This window comes from Gadus morhua, chromosome 11 (assembly GCF_902167405.1).
Source record: "Gadus morhua chromosome 11, gadMor3.0, whole genome shotgun sequence".
Taxonomy (NCBI): Eukaryota; Metazoa; Chordata; class Actinopteri; order Gadiformes; family Gadidae; genus Gadus; species Gadus morhua.
The window spans coordinates 6740784-6758755 of record NC_044058.1 but is presented as its reverse complement, the minus strand read 5'-3'; the positions used below and the strand labels follow the sequence as shown (position 1 = coordinate 6758755).

Here is a 17972-nt window from a genome sequence, read left to right as displayed (position 1 = left end):
CCTTTGAGCTTGGCCTTCGGCTTGTATTCTCTTCGCAGATACTTAACCTTTAATAGAATACTAGTATGAGTGTGTTCTTAGCCTGGGCCTTGGTGAACAACATTGTTTAGAACCCATTAAAATACTAGTCTGTTTAAGACACACAATAGAGAAGTTTACTATGGTACAATATGTTTTTTATTTTGCGCATGCAATTTTGAATGCATTTCATATCAGTTCACGTCATCTGTAAAAGTACAGACTCAGATCAATAGGAGATACAACCCAGCTTTAGGCTTTTCTAGAAAAATCCACTCCATAGAGTCAACCTATATACAATAGTACAAATAGCAATATGCTTGAACATACATGGGCATATTACTTATAAGTCACAAGTTCACATTCAAAATGTGTATTAAATGCATTTCTTCAACCACCCCTTAGCCTCTAGTCTAAAACAGTCCAATGAAATGTTTTGACGTTAGACTGATATTGTCCTGAACACGTTGAACCCAGACAGCGCGGTCGAGACCATCACGCCAGGTAACTGTGGATGCCAGTGGATCTCCTTGACCTCTGACTGACCCTGGTGCAGGAAGAGCAGCTGAGGAGGAAGGTCCTTGAGGCCCTCTGCCCTCGCACCCACATCACTCGACTCCACCGAGAGATCCCATTGGCTGACCACATCATCCGCCCCGGCGGCGGCAAAGACGCTGGAGTCTACCGGGTTCCACTCCACAGAGGTGATGGGGGCGCTGTGCTGCTTGAAGTTAGCCACCGGCCGCCCAGACTGCAGAGAACGAGATAACAGGGAAATGTTAAGAAACAACACGGGAACCTTTTGAACAAAGATGATTGCGGATAGATAAGTGACCCAAGTATAGATTGTACAATCAACTGCCAGTGATTAAAGTAAAACTAAAGTTAAATTAATTTCTTTTAAGAAAATGTATCATTCCCCCTCCCCATCCCAAAAGCAGGGTGCATTTTACATCAGAGTGTAATAACTAAAACAAACATTCACTGTTTATCACAGACAGGCTCCTAAAATTACTGACATCTTTTTCTCTTGTAGCGCTGATGAAATGGCACATGACTTAGAAAATGCTGTGTTTCACATTTCAATCTAGTCACTCTACTGTGGTGTGAACATACCCGCCAGGATCAAATAACCATGGACTAGAAGCTAAATTATTGAGATGCACTTGCCTGAAACTGTCGTAGATCCCATACTTTCAGAAGGCCATCATCGCCCCCTGACAGAAGGAAGGGCTCGCTCCTGTTCCAGCTGATGACGTTGACGTCCGATGAATGAGCTTCGTCGTTGGACAGCATGGAGTTTGGAGGGGCACGGGTGTCCCAGATTCTGACAGACCGATCGACTGAGCAAGATGCAAAAACCTGCCGCAAAAAAAAAAGAATAAAAAAAAACAAAAAAACATTAAAAAAAAGAATACATTTCTGGCATAATATTTTATGACCCTCAGACAAGTGCACATAACTGCCTGAATATTGAGATTTCTCCAGCGACAAAGAAAGAGGAAAGGCTTATTTCAAGCGACAAACCGTGGCTTCAGTAGGGGACCACTGCAGGTCCTCCACAGACTTGGTGTGGGAGCTGAAGGGCCGCTGGTCCACCGTCCAGGTGGCGCCTCCTTCCCGTGGCTCCCACACATGGATGTTCTTCTTACAGTCCCCACTGGCTAAACGGCCTGGTGGACGGATGGAGTTGAAAAGAACCATCAGCTTCAGTACATTAAGTTAAAATATCCATTCCCACAAGTATAAAAAATATCATACCAAAATCGTAATGCTTCATCAAGTAGGTACATGTTTGGATTATTTCTAAATAGTTTCATAAGTACTGCTATGTACATAAATTATTAATACTGTCCATTAAATGTTTACATGATTAACTAATATATTACTTGTAATGCTTTTATGATTGATACCAAGGTGATCCAAAATTGAAGATAAATGATGGGAAAAGGAAAGAAAAACGTACCTGGTATTTTAGGGGACCAATCCAGTGCAAAGCCTTCAGTCATGTGGCCTGAGAAACTAAAGAGGGGCTTGGTTTCTTTCTGGTTTTTAATAAATTCAGCCATGGCAGTTGAGCTGTGGACAGCTTCCAACGCGGCTTTTAGGTCAAATATTTCCACCTGGCCTTTATCCGACCACACGGCAGCCAGAGGCCGCTCTGACCATTGGGTGACCTGAAGGAAAATAATCTTATTCTCCATTTGAAAACATTATCAAAGTCCATTCATGTCAGCAAAACTAATTCTCCCCCCCCCCCCCCCCTCAAGCACAATGAGACAAGATAACAGGTTAAAAAGGAAGGCCATGGCAGGGGTACAAGTCTTCATCTGTTAAAAATTGAAATGCTTCTTTTCATACAAAACTAGACACCAAGTAGTTCATTGGTTAGCCTAGCGATTGATGTACTTGTACTTGGTTCTATGAACATCCTTACTGTACCGACAGCGATATATTGTTGCACTTCTTATGACAAATGCACTTATTGTAAGTCGCTTTGGATAAAAGCGTCTGCTAAATGCCCTAAATGTAAATGTAGTTAAGTTGAATTTGAGAGGCAGCTCACACTGCTGCTTAATGGCCATGTAAGGATATCCCAAGTATCCAAGGGTCTAAATAGTTCTGTGTGGTTTGAACACCAGCTAATGATGTTTGAAACACTAGATTAGGCCTGTCCATTCCCCATTCATCCTATTCGATTGCCCAACATTTCTATGTACATTAAACAAACCATTCGTTTGACAGAATAATTTACTCACGCTTTGATACATGTAGAGTGGAGGCGAAAACAATTTTTAGTTCTCTCTCCAATAAACAGTATACATTAGCCATGAGTCTATTGCCACCTTAATAGATAGTTCTGATTGAACATAAGAATATAAGGGCAAGAAAATGATCATTCATATGATATAACATACAAAAAATAAAGCAGGCAACGTACTCTGACTCTGTTGGTGCCACCGTAGTGAGACATCAATCCCAACTCCATCTGTGGCTTCTTATCTTCATCCTCCTCTTCATCCTCCTCCTCACTCTCTTCATCGCTACTCTCACCCTCCTTCTCTGTACCGTGAAGGTTATGCATGCGCATAATCAGGAGCCTGTGAGAGGATAACAGTAGTTATGCTTATTAAAACCAACCTGATACGTTTTTGAAATAGCATTTATATGATTAATTAAGACAAATGCAGCTGACCAGTCGAACAATACAACATGGCGGGCAAACTCTTAACTGACAGTTTTGTACCAAACAACTAACTTTTTAAGTTAGCAATTGATTGTGTTGCAAATAGTATGAACACATCTTAAATGTTAAGTTATTGTTTGAGTATATAACAGCATAATCAGATAAATGTAATCAATCCTTTTAGGGTATCACGTTGCAAATTGGCATTCAGTTGCTGTATGCTGATAGCTTCAAAAAATCCCCTTACAAATATATTCGGGCTGTCAAAAAAGTACTGTAAACAGATGCACTTTAGTTTCGGTAAGGGGCCAGGGTCTTGTTAACTATTGACAAATCCATTCGCAACTCTGACAGAATAGATTACATGTTAGGACATCCGAGTAGTTAATGTTTTCTTGTTTACTTGGTGGCAGAGTATATGCCACTACCAAGGGGTATATACTTTTCATGACATTGAATACTGGACATGTATCTACACCCACCTATTGCTAAGGGCAGTGCTCGCCTGGGTCCCTGCACAGAGCAGCATAGACAGGGGGTACTGGTCTCTGGATTCCCCATCTCCATCTTGCAGTACGTCAAAGCTCAAGCAGGGAGAACCTATGAAAAAGAGGAGAAGGGTGGCCAAAGTTATCGCTTTGCAATCAGATCCAAGATAGCTCTTCATGGAAAGATTATTGTCGCGAGTCAGAAGGTGGCTAACGACATGTCTAATGAGGGTCCTTTGACATATATAACAAGCTCATAATACTGAATACACTTCTGATGTTGTTCGTGTCATCTTGCCTGTCTGGCATTCGTGGTACATGCGGTAGGCCGAACGGTCCATCTCCAGTTCCTCTCCCGGCTGCAGTGGCTGGACACCGGGCACGTAAACCTGACCCTCTCCTTCTCCGTCCATTCCTTCTTCTCCCATCTCACTTTCCTCGCACTCAACTTCATCCATTTCGTCAATTTCTCCATCTTCATTACCAAACGTGTCTTCCCCGGGCGCAGACATGTTGGTGTAGCCGGTTTGATTACTTCCGGTTGAACCAGCAGCAGCAGCACGTGGTTTAAAGGTAACGCCCCTCCTCCTCCGCGTCTCCGTCCCGAGCCATGGTCCCGAGGCGCGTCGCCCTCATGGACCCAAAACGCCCTGCGCGCGTCTCCCAGTCCCTGCCCCCCATTTACGGGAATTCAGATGGTTCTTTTGGCGCTCGTCCCATCCAACTCGGTTGTCTGGAATATTTATTACGCATGTTTGAAACAAGCCTACTCGTGTCATTGTATAACGTGACCTATATTATAATAGCTCCAAACGATCAATACCACTTATGGTGGTCCAGCAAGAAACAAAAGAAACATTGATAGACGAGTCGGGATGGGAGGAGACGTCATCGACTGGAATTTCCGAAACTTTGAAAGATCCCCTAGAAAAGTAATATAAGACCTTTTTTCTGAAATTGTGGGGAAACTGAGAAAAACGAACTGTTGCATCCTGTCACAAACCGTCACTGTAAAGTAATAACGGTCAGGCTCGTCTTTTTTTTTTTTTATCTTCCATTGAATTTTAATAAAGAAATGTTACATAGGATCCATCAGTGTACACATTTGTTGCATGATAGAAGCGTTTAGAAACACAAGGCACAAAAAGGCACAAATAAATACTAGAAAAATAACAAAACATATAGGTGAATAATGAAGTTACAGAGGGTGTTAATTGCAGCTGGACCGTTCTCATTACTCATCCATGAGCTGGACAAAGTTTTCTTACATTCCATGTCATATATACATTCCAAATAGTTTATTAAAATAGAAAATAACCTCCATCACAGATGAACTGTTCATAAAATAAAATAAGATATAGCTATATTCTGGTTTACCATGTTACTACACATTTAACTGTAATATTTTTGCAAGCAACAATGTTTTATTGTATAAGTGAATGGAAATGCAGGGCTTGAATATATTAATAAATGGCTTGGCAATCAGTGAGGTTTATGATGCACACATAAGGGAGGGTCAATAAAAACCAAATTCTGGGCCCCAAATCTTCATGGATGTAACATTTCAGGTATTTGAGTGTCATGTCGTGCCGGAATAAGCTCACTTTGAGTTTACAACAGTGTTCTGTCCAAAGTACATTCCTATACCATCTGCATCCTGTTAAGTCAAGACCGTTTTACACAAATGGATGTTTTTTCAGCTATTAATACAGTGTTGTGCAAGCGTTACCAAACACTGCTACACACAATTATTGCAGTGACTCTGCAGCTTGTGCAAATACTGTCCTGCCGCTCTCAAACCTTCCATCTCTATTGAAAGAGTTATTTCCTAGACAAAACCACACCATAGTTTTTAAGTTGCTATATGCACACAAAAATACCGTTTTTCCCCCGTCAATGATTCAGCTTTAATGAATGTTTATATTTCAATTTACAATATGTACAAAAGTATACATTCAAACGCTAAAATATTACTATCAAGACTTTAGACTTCCTTTGTAAACATTTCACAAGAAAGGGAAATGGCTTATGTGGAGTGGGAAGTTAATGTTAAAAACCATCAATCACTGATTACAATTGTACATAACTTGAATAGAGCCCAGTTGTGTAGCACACTCAGCTATCCAACACAACTTCCTGATGCAACCTGTGCGTCTCTCTGGATGTAAGTGACCCTTAACTGCATCGTTCCACACACTTCGTACCATCAAGACCAGCCAATTATTTAGCATTTCATGTACATTGGGGTAAAAGGGTCAGCGTTCCTATGGCAACCATCCCCAGAGCAGTCCAAAGATAAAGGGGCTCCAGACAAAAGCCAGAGTCTGTGATAGCAAAGGGCTGCTATTGGAAGGTTGTTGAGAAATGTCCAACATCTTCTCCCAGGGTCCTTCCTCTTCCAGGCTCACAGCTTTGGTTGTCAATAGTCTGGCTCTCAGCGGGGGGTGCTCCACCCTCTCCGCCAGAATGGGGGCCAATGTGGGGGGCACACACGTCTTAATGGACTCACTGCATCCCACCTTGATCCAACAGGAAAACAGCTCTGACGTGAAGTTCAGAAGCTGCTCTGGAGAGGACAAGATGGACGGAAACGATGAGATCTCGGTCTCTTCTTCTAATCTCTGAATGTAGGAGAAACAGAGAAAGAGAGAATCAGAGAAACAGAGAGAGCAAGAGAGATGAAATTGTATCAATGTCCTTTTTGGAACAGAGGTTATTCACTGGTATCACTGGTGGCCGTTAAAACACCATGTAAGGCCATGCTAAACCATAGATATGGGGTCGTCAGCATTTAGCACTGCTGGGTCTAAAGAGATATGCACATGTGGTCAGGGCCGACGGACTGCGGGGGAAAGTGAGGCAGTTGTGGGGGGGGGGCCAAGGCAGAGGGGGGGCCCTCTGCCTTGAAAAAAAAAAAAGTGAATTATCCACCAGCCCATAGTGTTAGGAGTCGCACATGGCCTCGTCTCCCCCCCCCCCCCCCCCCTCCCGTCAACAATCGTTCTACCCCACCCCCCCCCCGTCAACAATCGAGGGGGGGGGGGGGGCCCATCAGTACCTCGTGTATAGGGGCCCAGGATTTGGTGCAACGGCCCTGCATATGGTATAAGATGTAAATACCATTCTTACCTCTGCATGTTTATTTTTCTGTATAATAGCATCCAGTGACCGCTTGAGTTCGGAAATCAATAGGTAATTGACGTGCTCATCCCAGAGGTTGGGGAGCAGCCCTGTCCAGGAGTTGAGCAGGAAGACAGCAGCAGGGAACACACTACACTGGAAGACATAATAAAGCCACGGGACAACATGAAGTCAACTATGGCTCAAATCGAGACACCCTAAAACCTCCATAAACAACAAGGCATGTTTGAGTTACGGGAGCTTAACAGCAAGAGCAAAAAGATTTATGACTCACCGGCTCTCTATCGCAAAGCATGCTGCTTCTATAGTGGTGCTTCACATAGTAATCTTTAGGAAATGCTTTCCGCTGAAAAGAAAACCATTGGGAGTGTTAATGAATTTTTAAACAGTACAGTGAGAACTGTTTGATAACTTATCTAAAACGTCTGTTATTGTGGAGAAGTGAAACCAAAGCACATTGACCTTATGTGTCCTTGTGAACTCGCTCACTTTCATTATTAGTCTTTACCCTCATACTCAAATGAAAGGTATATAGTTTGTGGAAGGATGCTTAAGAATACAACTAAGAAAGTTATACTTACGAATTCTGTAGGCTTAGCTTCAATTGTGCTTTGAAGGTTTTTGACTGTCACCATATCAAAGTCATCACATCCACCACACTGGACAGTCAAAAATGATAGTAACAGCAAAACTGGAAAAAAAAAAATATTAGAGGTAGAGAGAAAGGTAGAGAGAGAGAGAGAAAGGTAGAGAGAGAAAGGTAGAGAGAGAAAGGTAGAGAGAGAGAGAGAGAGAGAGAGAGAGAGAGAGATAATTAGACATGAATGGAAACTGTTTGTGGTTTACTTCACATGCTTGACGCATTCCACTTTACAAAAGACAGAATGGCATTTGCTCTCTAATAACATTCTGGACAAAAAGATACAGATACTTATACTGATTTTTCAAAGTCCAATGCCATAAAATACACCAAGAGTCAAGATGGCAAGCAGAAATGACAACCTGCGTCATTTCACTCACTGCTTAATTAGATAAGAAGCCATGCAACAATCATTAATTTAAACAGCTGAAAAGGCTCTTTTAAGTGAGTCTTTTAAGTTTTGTTTCTTACCTGGCAGTGACATCCTTTTATCTTTCTGAGAAAGGACGCTTCTCCATTTCTCCTGCTTAACGCAGTCAGTCTGCAGAGCCGTTTTTAAGTGTCACCCTGTGATAGTTTCCTGTTTGTGGTCTCTTGGTGTCGATATGGGCAATCTTCTGTATTTCTTCATGAATAAAAAAAAAAAAAAGAGTATTTTCCGTTCCCCTGGTACTTTCCAAATATTGACGTATTTATCCTCTCACGTAATATCCTTCCCTCTCACTTTGGATTTTCCCACTGATGCCAGACTGGCTCCAGTCTTTAATTCCCCAAGCTTGTTCTGAAGGATCCCTGCCCCTCGCTCATTCTCGCTCAGTATTGTTCTGAGTCACTTCTCTCTCTCCCTCTCTCTCCTTCGAAGATGGTCAATTGGACAGAGCGAGACACGGGCCTGCTCTTCTCTCTCCTTCTCTCCAGGCACGGCGTGTGTGCGCACACTCACAGAGAGAGGCGAGACTCAAAGTGAAAGTGTTCGCCTGCTCTCTTTAAGTCCTGGCCCCTCCCACACATGTTCCCCCGTGATTGACTGACCTAGCCCCTCCCCCTCCTCCAGGCTCTCATTCGGCCCGCACCCCAAAGTGGGTGTCTGCAGGCTTAGTCATGCCGTTGGAGCGTATGTTTTTCACTTTTCCTCCCTCCCTCCCCACCTCCCCACCCCACCCCTACCCGTGCCTCTGCTTGCTCCCCGGTCCTCTCCCTGCAGGACAGACATCCGGCATGACAAGGCATCACTCGCAGGGACTCACCATGATCCCTGTCTTCAGGTGAATGCCAGCAACACCAACAACAAATTCTGCATGTGAACGAGCAGTGCGGGAATCTGTTTGTGGAGTTCTGGATAGATGCACAGAGACCTGAGGGAGCAGGGATTTGGTGACAGCACTAATCTAACACAAATAGCGTGCTTCCTTGTCATGGCTTGCCCCGCTTTGCATGGTCATGTTAAATGGTGTAAGCAACAAACTGGGTTAGCAACTATTGGGTAAGGAAAAACCAAATGCTTTGTTTGTAAGAACAGTTGTTGCTCTGCAATGTGCTTCTTTTCTTGAAGCGAGGCCAAAGAGCTGTTTCCAGAGGGACCGTTTGAGAGAAAGCCAGCTAGAGAGCAACAACCTCATTAAACAGACGTCCTTCTCGTTTTCCAAGAGGCATGAACCGTGGACAACCTCTTCACCTACATGTCATGTCTTTTAACACAACGTCAATCATCTGCCTTTGTTTCATACGTAACTTTTCAACCATGAAGTTGCTTCAGAGGGTCAGTTAGGCTGTGCCCCTAGATGAACACAGTGAACCCTGGGTGCTCTCAGTTATCACAGAGCGATACAGATGAAGTGGAAACCGATAAGTGAGGAAGAAGGCCGGCCTTAGTTAAACCTGCAGGGCCAGTCCTATGAAAACAAGCCCGCTTATTCAATCAAAAGTCTACCCACACCTAGTGTTTGTATAAGGGCTTGTAATATTGTCATAGGGAACATGTTCCTCATTACTGGATGATAAAGTATTTTTTTTTTATGCTACCGCAGCCCACCGTATTTTTTAGTTAGCAAAAAGGAAAAAGAGAAAAAATATTTTATTAATATATATATAAATATATGTTTAATTTGTAAAGAGCAATGCAAGCAAAAACATATATAATATTGTATGTGTCCACAGTTTAGTAAAATAGAGGCAATACTTAACTATAATGACATCATAAATGCAATTACAATTCTATTCATTCATAGTCAGCTATGGTCGTAATAAAAAAAGGTTTAGGTTCCGAATATAATCCAAACCATATGTGTTTACATTTTATTGTCTTCCCTCTGCAAACTTCAGCAGAACTAAAGGATGCAGACAAAAGCAGTATGCGGCTGGTTAGTGGACCACTATGAGTCCGGCCCGGCTCACGCACTGCAACACTTTGGGCTAAGGTCTTGTTGTGCAATCGTTTGGATGCCAGACAATCTACAAGTGTTCTCTTACACCACTAGAGGTTTTCTTGGCCCAATTCGTTGTAAAATATTTGAGTGGGTGGCAATTTGGTAACTGTCTCTCGTTCACTACTTTGAGTGTCCTTCTGTGAGAGTTCACCACAAGATGGAGCACAAGACGTCACTAGATGGACCCTAAAAATAGTTTTATTTTTAAGAAATGTCTTTCAATGGATTTCAAATACCAACCCCCATTTCTAATAACAAATGAAATATGTTATATACATATACATGTCATATATATATATATATTTTACATAAACGCACATGTAAAAATGCATAAAGATAGAATTTGCTGACATTAAAAATCCCAAACACATCCCTGAACACATCTCTCCGGACAGAATGAAAAAAAACAAAAAACAAACAGGAGAAGCACATATAGTAGACAACCCAGTCTTAACAAATTAACATAATCGATTAGTTAAAAATATGTCTTCATTCATATTGCACTCAATTTGTCCTATTTCCTCATTTCATCTTCCCTTTCCATCCTTCTAAGGAACTACTTTTACCATCAAGTTAAGTCAAGTTCCTCTTTTTTGCCAATAGCTCTCCCGATATATTATTCCCACTAACCGCCACCAACTCTTCCTGACCGTCATTGGCTGGGGCTCCGCTCCACCCCCCTCACAGCTGTCATCAAGTGGCTCTTGTAGGTCTTGCTGAGGCCAGTCATCCAGAACTTGAGCAGCCTGACGTTGTCGTCCTCCCCGGGCCCAGTAGCCCCCAGCACGGCCAGCACCTTCTGGGTGTCCTCCCTGCCCCGCCCGTCCACCTTGGAGAACTTAAAGAGCACTTTGACCTTACTAGAAAGAGGAAAGAGAGGGGGAGAGATAGAGACAAGAGAAGTCTTCTATTAATTATTCATTCAAAAATACTTGAATACATTTTGTTTGCTTACACCACTTCTATGTAGGACACAAAGACCATATCGACTCACTTCATCCACTCCTCCTTCAGACACAGCAGGCAGTGAGACACCACCTCTACGGACAGGTTCTCGTTGGAAAGGGCCACCTCCAGCTTATTCAGTAACGTGGGACCTGGAAGATGGCACATGGTCATGATAGCCAGTTAACTCCCCCTCCCTCTCTCCCTCTCCCATGGTTAGATCTGCAGGATTAAACTCCCTGTTCCCACCACTTTTGCATTATTTTACACAGAGCGAATAGATTTAGAGAATAAAAAAAAAGGCCATTGGGTTTGATTGGATTGGTGACATTCCTTAGATCCACATGTTTTGTTAGTACTTTGAACAGAGTAACGGCTGCAGTAAAACAGTTTAATTGCGCAAGGTTTAATGATGTCACAATTTCTTTCTTCATGGGGGAGCTAGTGGCATGAAGAGTTCCTACACTTCCACCAGGCGCCAAAAGTTTTTTCTCTCTCTGATTCTAGAGCAGAATGGTTAACAGTGCGTGTTCCGAACGTCATGCCTTTGTCCGTGGGCTGTACGTTGGCGCTGCTGTTGATGAACTGGTACATGGAGGCGATGTCATCTTCACTGACAGCAGAGTACTGGCAGCTTTTCTCTGTGTTGGCAACGTCTACCAACACAGAAAACTCTGAGGAGGGAACATAGGAATAAATGTTTAACCAGGCACTGTTAGAAGGAGACTATCACAACACAAGGTGGTGGGGGATTCATCCAAGATCAACAAGCCCTTCAGACCTGAAGAGCTCACATGGGCAGGGATGGTCACATCTGGGCTGAGGCCCAGGAAGTTGCATCTGTAGGCCTCCTCGTACTGAGCACTGTATGGTATCAAGCGCACGCAGCCCACTGGAAGCAGGGCCTGAAACCATAATAATGTTAGTTCCAACAAAAGACACAAAGCAAATCATTCAGAACAGCATGGCAGTATGTCTATCATTTAAAATGAACCCCAGAGGATGGTGGTCGCTACCTTCAGCACCGTGAAGGCCGACTGGATGAGCCCGGGGTCGGCTCCTCTCCATATGACCTGGTTCCCCATGAGGACGTGCCACACCAGCTGACGGAACTCAGGTGCACCCAGCACCTGCAGACCAACAGTCATCACACACTCCCCTGGTCATGTGCTGGTCATGTTCCTCTGCGAGGGATGAGTGTGTGTTCCAGTGTATTCGTCTCGGTCTCGTCCATGACCTCCAAATTCTTTTGGTTTTACTCCCAGTTCAAAGTCGGCATTTAATTACATTCCAGTACAAGGCTTAACTGCTACCCACAATTCCCATATGGATTAATGATGAACCTCTTATCTCATCTGAAGATTGTGATGTGTTATTGTTTGTTCACCAGTCTCAAATGCCTCAGGGATCGGAAATGTGGACCTGGAAACTCCACGCCTTGTCCTTTATCACACGGGAAGTCCCCCAGCTCACGCTCCAGTCGGTTTAGCTGTAGTCTGGAAGAGACCCCCTCACCCCCCTCCCAGCAGCTGATTTCCTCCTCTTGTTCTGTGTATGAAGACAGATTTATATTAAAAAGAACAACATAAAAACAAGTCCCTACAACTTGAATAACAGGCTTTGTTTTGTGCAAGATACAATTGCAGCTTTGGTTTTACTATTACTAAGTAACTTTTGTGGGTTTTGATGAAATTGGCCTGTAATTATCAGATTACAACAATTATGAGAGTCAATAACTAGTTAAATGTAACTATGAAAGCCTAGTTGAATAATGCAAATTATAACACCAGAAAAGTGATGAGGGTGAGATACTCTGAAGTGAACAGATTTAGTGAAGGAAATTCCAGAATTGTATTAATACGATTCTGGAAAGATACAATTGGGGGACTAAATAGAACTACATCACGTGCTACAGGATGAGACACATCATTATGATTTGAATGAAAGTCCTGTGGGTCAGAGGACACTGCTGATTCAGACTGTGTTTCCAATTCCTTTATCGTCGTGAGCTAATGAATCACTTTTTCCTGGTTGAAACATGAGCTAGACACAGTTGAAATGACCACGAAAATTCCAGCACAGCCTATTTGGACACCAAATGGGTCCGTCCCAAATACCTTAACATACCAGACAACCCCAGCCCCAAGGAAGTGACAGAACACAATCTAAACAAGCATATTATTCATCACTTTCCAGCAGGGATCTGTTAATCCAATGTTCCGCAATGAAACCTTAGTGATACGAGTGCCTTGTGACTGTGTAGTGAGCTGTCCAACAGTTTCAATTTGCTGGACAAAAATCAATCAGGACAGGCTAGCTAACAGACAATCCCTCTACAGAGTTCCTGGTTGCCTCTGCTCAACCATGCTGATCTGCGGGTGCATGATTGGATATTATTTGATAGGAGGAGCTTAGTTATGGTGGGCAGGGGGACTTTTGACTTTTCGAAAGAAATCGGGTTGATAAGGGGAATTTCTAAATTTCTAAATCCAGCCCATTTCTAAATCTAGCATGCAGCTTCTTTAATATATATATATTATTCTTCATCATGAACAATGGCAAATAGTCAGTACAAGTTACCAGAATAAAATGATCTCACAAATGTACTAGCTTTGCCTGACAGGCAGACAATATATATATGTTTTATTTTAGAAACTGACACATAAGAAACAAAATAATATATTATTTGTGTACCTACAAGGTATTTGAACGTAAAAAAAGTATTTTAAGTGACTTTAGTCATTTGCATAGTATCACCGGTAATGGATGGATCAACTCATGGTTTCAGCACCTTTATCACTTTAGTGTCTTTAATGGCTGCCTACCGGTCTGCCTCTCTTTGAGGACCAATGTGTCCTCTGTGGGGGCCCCCTCCAGCAATTTCTCCGTCAGCCGGCTCCCACAGGCCTTCAGAAGCCTGGAGGACAGGGGGAGAGAGCACACAACAAGTGTTATCTTATTATAACAAGGCAAATGCCATCTACACTGCACAAATAACACAGCAATAATATAAAAATAAGCTTCATATTAATAATAACAAAAATAATATCCATAGGAATAATTTTATTAATGAAGAAAATAGGGCTCTTAGGGATTTCGGATTGTCGATTCGTGGTGGTCTCGGTTCAAAGATATATACCATGAGGTACATAAAGTGTGCAGGTAGATACACCTGTCGCAGAGCGTACGGACCAACTGAAGGAGGAGTGCAGGCTGGCCCAGAGGTTGGGGTGCTGGGTGAGGGAGGTGAGGGAGCGGGCCGCACTGCCACTCCTCTGGTGGGGGTAGACTGCAGGGGAGAACACACTGTTCATCCTGACCGCCCGCTGAGGACACACTCCCTGCTCATTATCAAACACCTGTTGAACACAAGACGTCACGCAAAAATGGTAAGGGACGAAAATTCCTTATGTCACAGGAGTGTGTTGACTGCTTTAAGGGCTCCTGTTTTTCCAGTAGGTGTGTTATGTTGATGAGCCATGACTAGCCATCTTTAAATCTATACCCTCTTCTCCATCTATATGTATGATGGGCATATGTATGGGCATAGAATTTTAAGTGGTTGTAATGGATAGTCAACATCCCACCTGCTGTTACAATATGGCCCATTTTAAGGTATGGTGTGTAATTTCAGCTAATCTAACATAAGACGTTGTCTTCACTTCTATTTCCTTTGAAAATGGATCCGCATGAATCATGCAGAAATCAAACGGACTAGCTAGTAATTTGCGTTCAGTCATATTTATACAAGTTATGTTTTTTCATTAAATTGAATAAACCGCAATTCAAATAACAGTGAAAAACGACATGGGAAGGGGAGTTCTGTGTGGGTGTGACTCATAGAGAACTGCAGGCGAAAGTGACCTAACATACACTGTACTTAATAATAAAATGAATAAACTAACTTTCCATTGGAGCATATTGGTGGAAACTAACTAACTTTTTTTTCACATTTTCACATGTTTTCGATTCAAGTTTGTCCGCCACTACTCATAGTGATTCGTGAAATCTGGATCGATTCTATTAAGGAATTCGGCCAGCTGTCTTCTCTTTCTGAGAAAACAATAATCCTTCTTCCTGTGCATGATGATGTTTTGATTCAGAATACACACACACACCCACACCCACACCCACAGAGACATAGAGACACAGAGACACAGAGACACAGAGACAGAAGGAAAGAGACAGTGAGAGAGAGAGAGTGGATGTTGTGCGCAGCCCTACAATTAAATATAAATAAATATAAAGATTCAACCAAATTTACATAGTAAAAAAAGTGCCGTCTATGTGTTGGAAAAGCTGCATTCGTTTGGTGGCTGGCTTCAGCAACATGTCATAGTAGCACATTGTAGTATGCTAGACCAATATCGAAACATCATCACAATATATTAGGTCTCAACTGGATGACCATTTTTGAGTGCTTCCCCAGAATTTCAAAGGTCATATGACCCAATTGACATTAGGGCTTTGACTTTTGGCCAAAAATCATATTCGAAATTCGTTTGTTTATTAATATTAGTATTCGAATATATTCGAATATTTATTAATAATATTTTGACCATTAAATGCCTTCAGTAATACCTGGGCTGAATCCGAGTACTTAGTACATACTATTTATGTTCAGTGTCTACTACTTGACCGTACTACACTTGTAGTACGGTCTACAGCTATGCGTGAACGCCTAGAACGGTCTACAGCTATGCGTAGAACGCCTCTGAACTCTTCCGAACACCGCCGTAACTCCACCGGATGTTTGGAGATGACGTGTCTCCCCTCAGATGCCGGCAAAATTACCTTGATTAGTTACCTGTTTTCCATCTTGTCATCGTTGCTATTAAATTAAAAATGTCTCTTTTTACTTAATTACTTACTTTACTTTTTTACTCTTTTTAATGTCTCTTTTTTTCGCCGCTTTCTATGACGTCTTTCTAAGCCGCTGTTGGTAGTGTCGGGTCAGCCATCACTTCTTCGTTCGTTACCAGACTCGTAGTCTGGTAACGTAGTGACCTACCGTTGTATACTGTGGCGGTAGTACGCATTCGGAAACGTTTTCCGTACTACACAATGCACACTGAGCATTCGGACACGCTATATTTGTGGCGTACTACAAAATGCATACTATAAGTATGAGTATTCGGATTCAGCCCTGGATTGGGCTTTGCGAGGTTTGTTTACAGGCGTTGCTATGGTTACCGGTCTTGCGTGTTCCAACTGTTTATTATGTTTCTAATAAATCGCTGTCTAATCAATACTTCATTCACTGCCTCTTACGTGGTCATTACAATATTATGAATAGACTGCATGGGTTCTCCGACGTCTCTCCCTCTTGGCCTGTCCATAACAGGTTCGAATATTAAGGGCTGCCTAATATTCGTTCGAATTATTTTTATTTTTTTTGATATTCGAATTATATTCGAATCACGAAGTTCGAAGTCAAAGCCCTAATTGACATACGACCTCACCAAATGTAACAGACCATGACCTTGAATAAAACTAGAGATTTCTCTGGGTTTTAAAATGTTTGAAAGAATTGGGATAATGTAAGCAGCACGCAACTCAAAATGTACAACATAGGTCTGTCTGGTTGTTTCACGACATTGGAATGCAGACAAGTTCCATCATCATGTCCACGTGTGTTTGCACCCACCTTGAGCGCCGTGCTCTGCAGACTCTGTATGGTCAGCCTGAGGTGGCGCAGCAGGAAGGGCCAGGAGTTGATGAGGTAGATGCGGTCCATGGCCACCATCACGATGCTGTACCAGCGCTGGAAGCCCCTGGCCAGGCTGTCCTTGATGAAGAACGTGTGCGAGAACACAAACCCATGCTGCTCATCCCCGAAGAAGATTGGGCCCTCGCGGCCCGGACACACCTACAGGAAGAGAGTCAACAACCAGACATTAAAAGAGAAGAGAAACGCGTGGATTGGGGAATCATAAATGGTCGTTTCTGGTTAACGTATCTCTGGAAAGCTTATACAATGTGAGGCGCTAACCCTAAGGTGTTGAGGTTACCTCACAGCTGAGGCTGCGGACGCAGGCTTGCCGCACCACGCTGAACAGCTGGGACTGTCGGGGGTGCTGGTGACTCAGGAAGCGGATGCCTGTCTCGTCGTCGATGCTCACAAAGCCCGGGTGAGACGCTGGCAGAGACCGGCAGCCCTGAGGGGGAAAAGGGGTGGAGATCGGGGTGGATGGGGGGGGGTTGAATATCCGAACCCTTACACCATGCTGCCCCACAAATCTTTGACTGAATACAGAGCAAAGGTTTTGTTGGAGGAGACAAAAGAAGCACTGAGAAGAAGCAAAACACCGGCTGGCTGACTGGTTAGATGGTATGACAAGCTCAGGGTAGAGTACCTAGGAGGGTATTTATGTTCGACAATATCATGTATTCTGATTCGGTATCGGGGATGCTGGAGACACGCCTCACCTCGCACATCTCTCCTCTCTGTGACGCTGAGCTGTTAGCCCTCATCGTAAGTCCTTCTCCCTCGCGGTCTCCATCGCGGTCCCTGTCGCCAGGTACGGCTGCACCTGCCTGGGAGGGAGACGGCGAAGGAGGGTGCAGAGCCTCGGTGCAAAACAGCGTGCGAGGTCCGTGGAGTTCACAGAAGTGACAGAGAGCCACCAGGGCATTCATCTGAGGGGAAGACAACTAGGATAAGAGTGAGATTGCGGTTCATGGTTCATTTAAACATTAGCATGTAGGGGAGGCACCATACTGGCGTTTTTGATGAATTGTTTACAGAAATCATCTGCTATTCTTACCGTTTTGACGAAAACTTAGTACGAGGAGGCTTCTTGAAGAACATCCAATAAGTCGCTTTGTTTTCGATATAACGATACAATTATAAGCGGGATGACACGGTTAACAGCTTGGATTACAAATGGCTATCATGTTTCCTCTCCGTTCAATAACGTCATGATATCCACCAGATTTTGTGGTAAATAGGAGACTTGTGTTGAGATGTTGCAGGTTAATAGGACCCCTGTGTTCAGCTACCTCCTCGCCGCTGCTCGATGTGGAAACAACAGGTCATGTGACCCACATGTCACGCGCTCGAGCTCACATTACTCTTGATTATTATTACCTTTCTGTTTTTAAATTGGTGTTTTAGAAATACTTTA

General features: G+C 43.1%; 3 protein-coding genes across 4 annotated transcripts; all 3 read right to left on the bottom strand.

The window, feature by feature from the left end:
- Positions 1-154: 154 nt before the first annotated feature.
- grwd1 (glutamate-rich WD repeat containing 1) lies at positions 155-4259 on the bottom strand. The gene is made up of 7 exons (XM_030370533.1): positions 3992-4259; positions 3688-3805; positions 2960-3119; positions 1985-2195; positions 1546-1691; positions 1189-1380; positions 155-769 (listed from the first exon to the last, which is right to left on the bottom strand). The coding sequence occupies exons 1-7, from the start codon at positions 4203-4205 to the stop codon at positions 461-463; spliced, it is 1350 nt and encodes a 449-aa protein (XP_030226393.1). The 5' UTR covers positions 4206-4259; the 3' UTR covers positions 155-460.
- Positions 4260-4736: 477 nt separating this feature from the next.
- Positions 4737-8442, bottom strand: zgc:174888 (uncharacterized). Its single transcript, XM_030370562.1, has 5 exons — positions 7946-8442; positions 7416-7525; positions 7109-7180; positions 6823-6969; positions 4737-6314 (listed from the first exon to the last, which is right to left on the bottom strand). The coding sequence occupies exons 1-5, from the start codon at positions 7956-7958 to the stop codon at positions 5958-5960; spliced, it is 699 nt and encodes a 232-aa protein (XP_030226422.1). The 5' UTR covers positions 7959-8442; the 3' UTR covers positions 4737-5957.
- A 1115-nt stretch (positions 8443-9557) lies between these two features.
- flcn (folliculin) lies at positions 9558-17886 on the bottom strand. 2 transcript variants are annotated; one of them, XM_030370520.1, is made up of 12 exons: positions 17613-17886; positions 17275-17484; positions 16857-17003; positions 16493-16714; positions 14038-14204; positions 13671-13762; positions 12233-12393; positions 11862-11975; positions 11627-11750; positions 11391-11519; positions 10895-10997; positions 9558-10760 (listed from the first exon to the last, which is right to left on the bottom strand). In XM_030370520.1, the coding sequence occupies exons 2-12, from the start codon at positions 17482-17484 to the stop codon at positions 10553-10555; spliced, it is 1677 nt and encodes a 558-aa protein (XP_030226380.1). In that variant the 5' UTR covers positions 17613-17886; the 3' UTR covers positions 9558-10552. The 2 variants fall into 2 exon arrangements, with proteins under 2 accessions (XP_030226380.1, XP_030226381.1); XM_030370521.1 differs by having other exon boundaries at positions 9558-10756.
- Between the last annotated feature and the right edge of the window lie 86 nt (positions 17887-17972).

What these genes read in the sequence shown, in the direction of transcription:
- grwd1 (XM_030370533.1), bottom strand. Translation starts at nt 4,205, where the DNA reads ATGTCTGCGCCCGGGGAAGACACGTTTGGTAATGAAGATGGAGAAATT. An exon ending in GTGGCACCAACAGAGTCAGA is followed by an intron (nt 2,196 to 2,959) that starts GTACGTTGCCTG and finishes ATTTTCCTTCAG; the next exon opens with GTCACCCAATGGTCAGAGCG. An exon ending in GGTCCCCTACTGAAGCCACG is followed by an intron (nt 1,381 to 1,545) that starts GTTTGTCGCTTG and finishes TTTTTGCGGCAG; the next exon opens with GTTTTTGCATCTTGCTCAGT.
- zgc:174888 (XM_030370562.1), bottom strand. An exon ending in AAGCTAAGCCTACAGAATTC is followed by an intron (nt 7,181 to 7,415) that starts GTAAGTATAACT and finishes TTTTCTTTTCAG; the next exon opens with CGGAAAGCATTTCCTAAAGA. An exon ending in AGAAAAATAAACATGCAGAG is followed by an intron (nt 6,315 to 6,822) that starts GTAAGAATGGTA and finishes TCCTACATTCAG; the next exon opens with AGATTAGAAGAAGAGACCGA.
- flcn (XM_030370520.1), bottom strand. Translation starts at nt 17,484, where the DNA reads ATGAATGCCCTGGTGGCTCTCTGTCACTTCTGTGAACTCCACGGACCT. An exon ending in CCCTGAGGCATTTGAGACTG is followed by an intron (nt 11,976 to 12,232) that starts GTGAACAAACAA and finishes GTTGGTCTGCAG; the next exon opens with GTGCTGGGTGCACCTGAGTT. An exon ending in CGGCCTTCACGGTGCTGAAG is followed by an intron (nt 11,751 to 11,861) that starts GTAGCGACCACC and finishes TTATGGTTTCAG; the next exon opens with GCCCTGCTTCCAGTGGGCTG.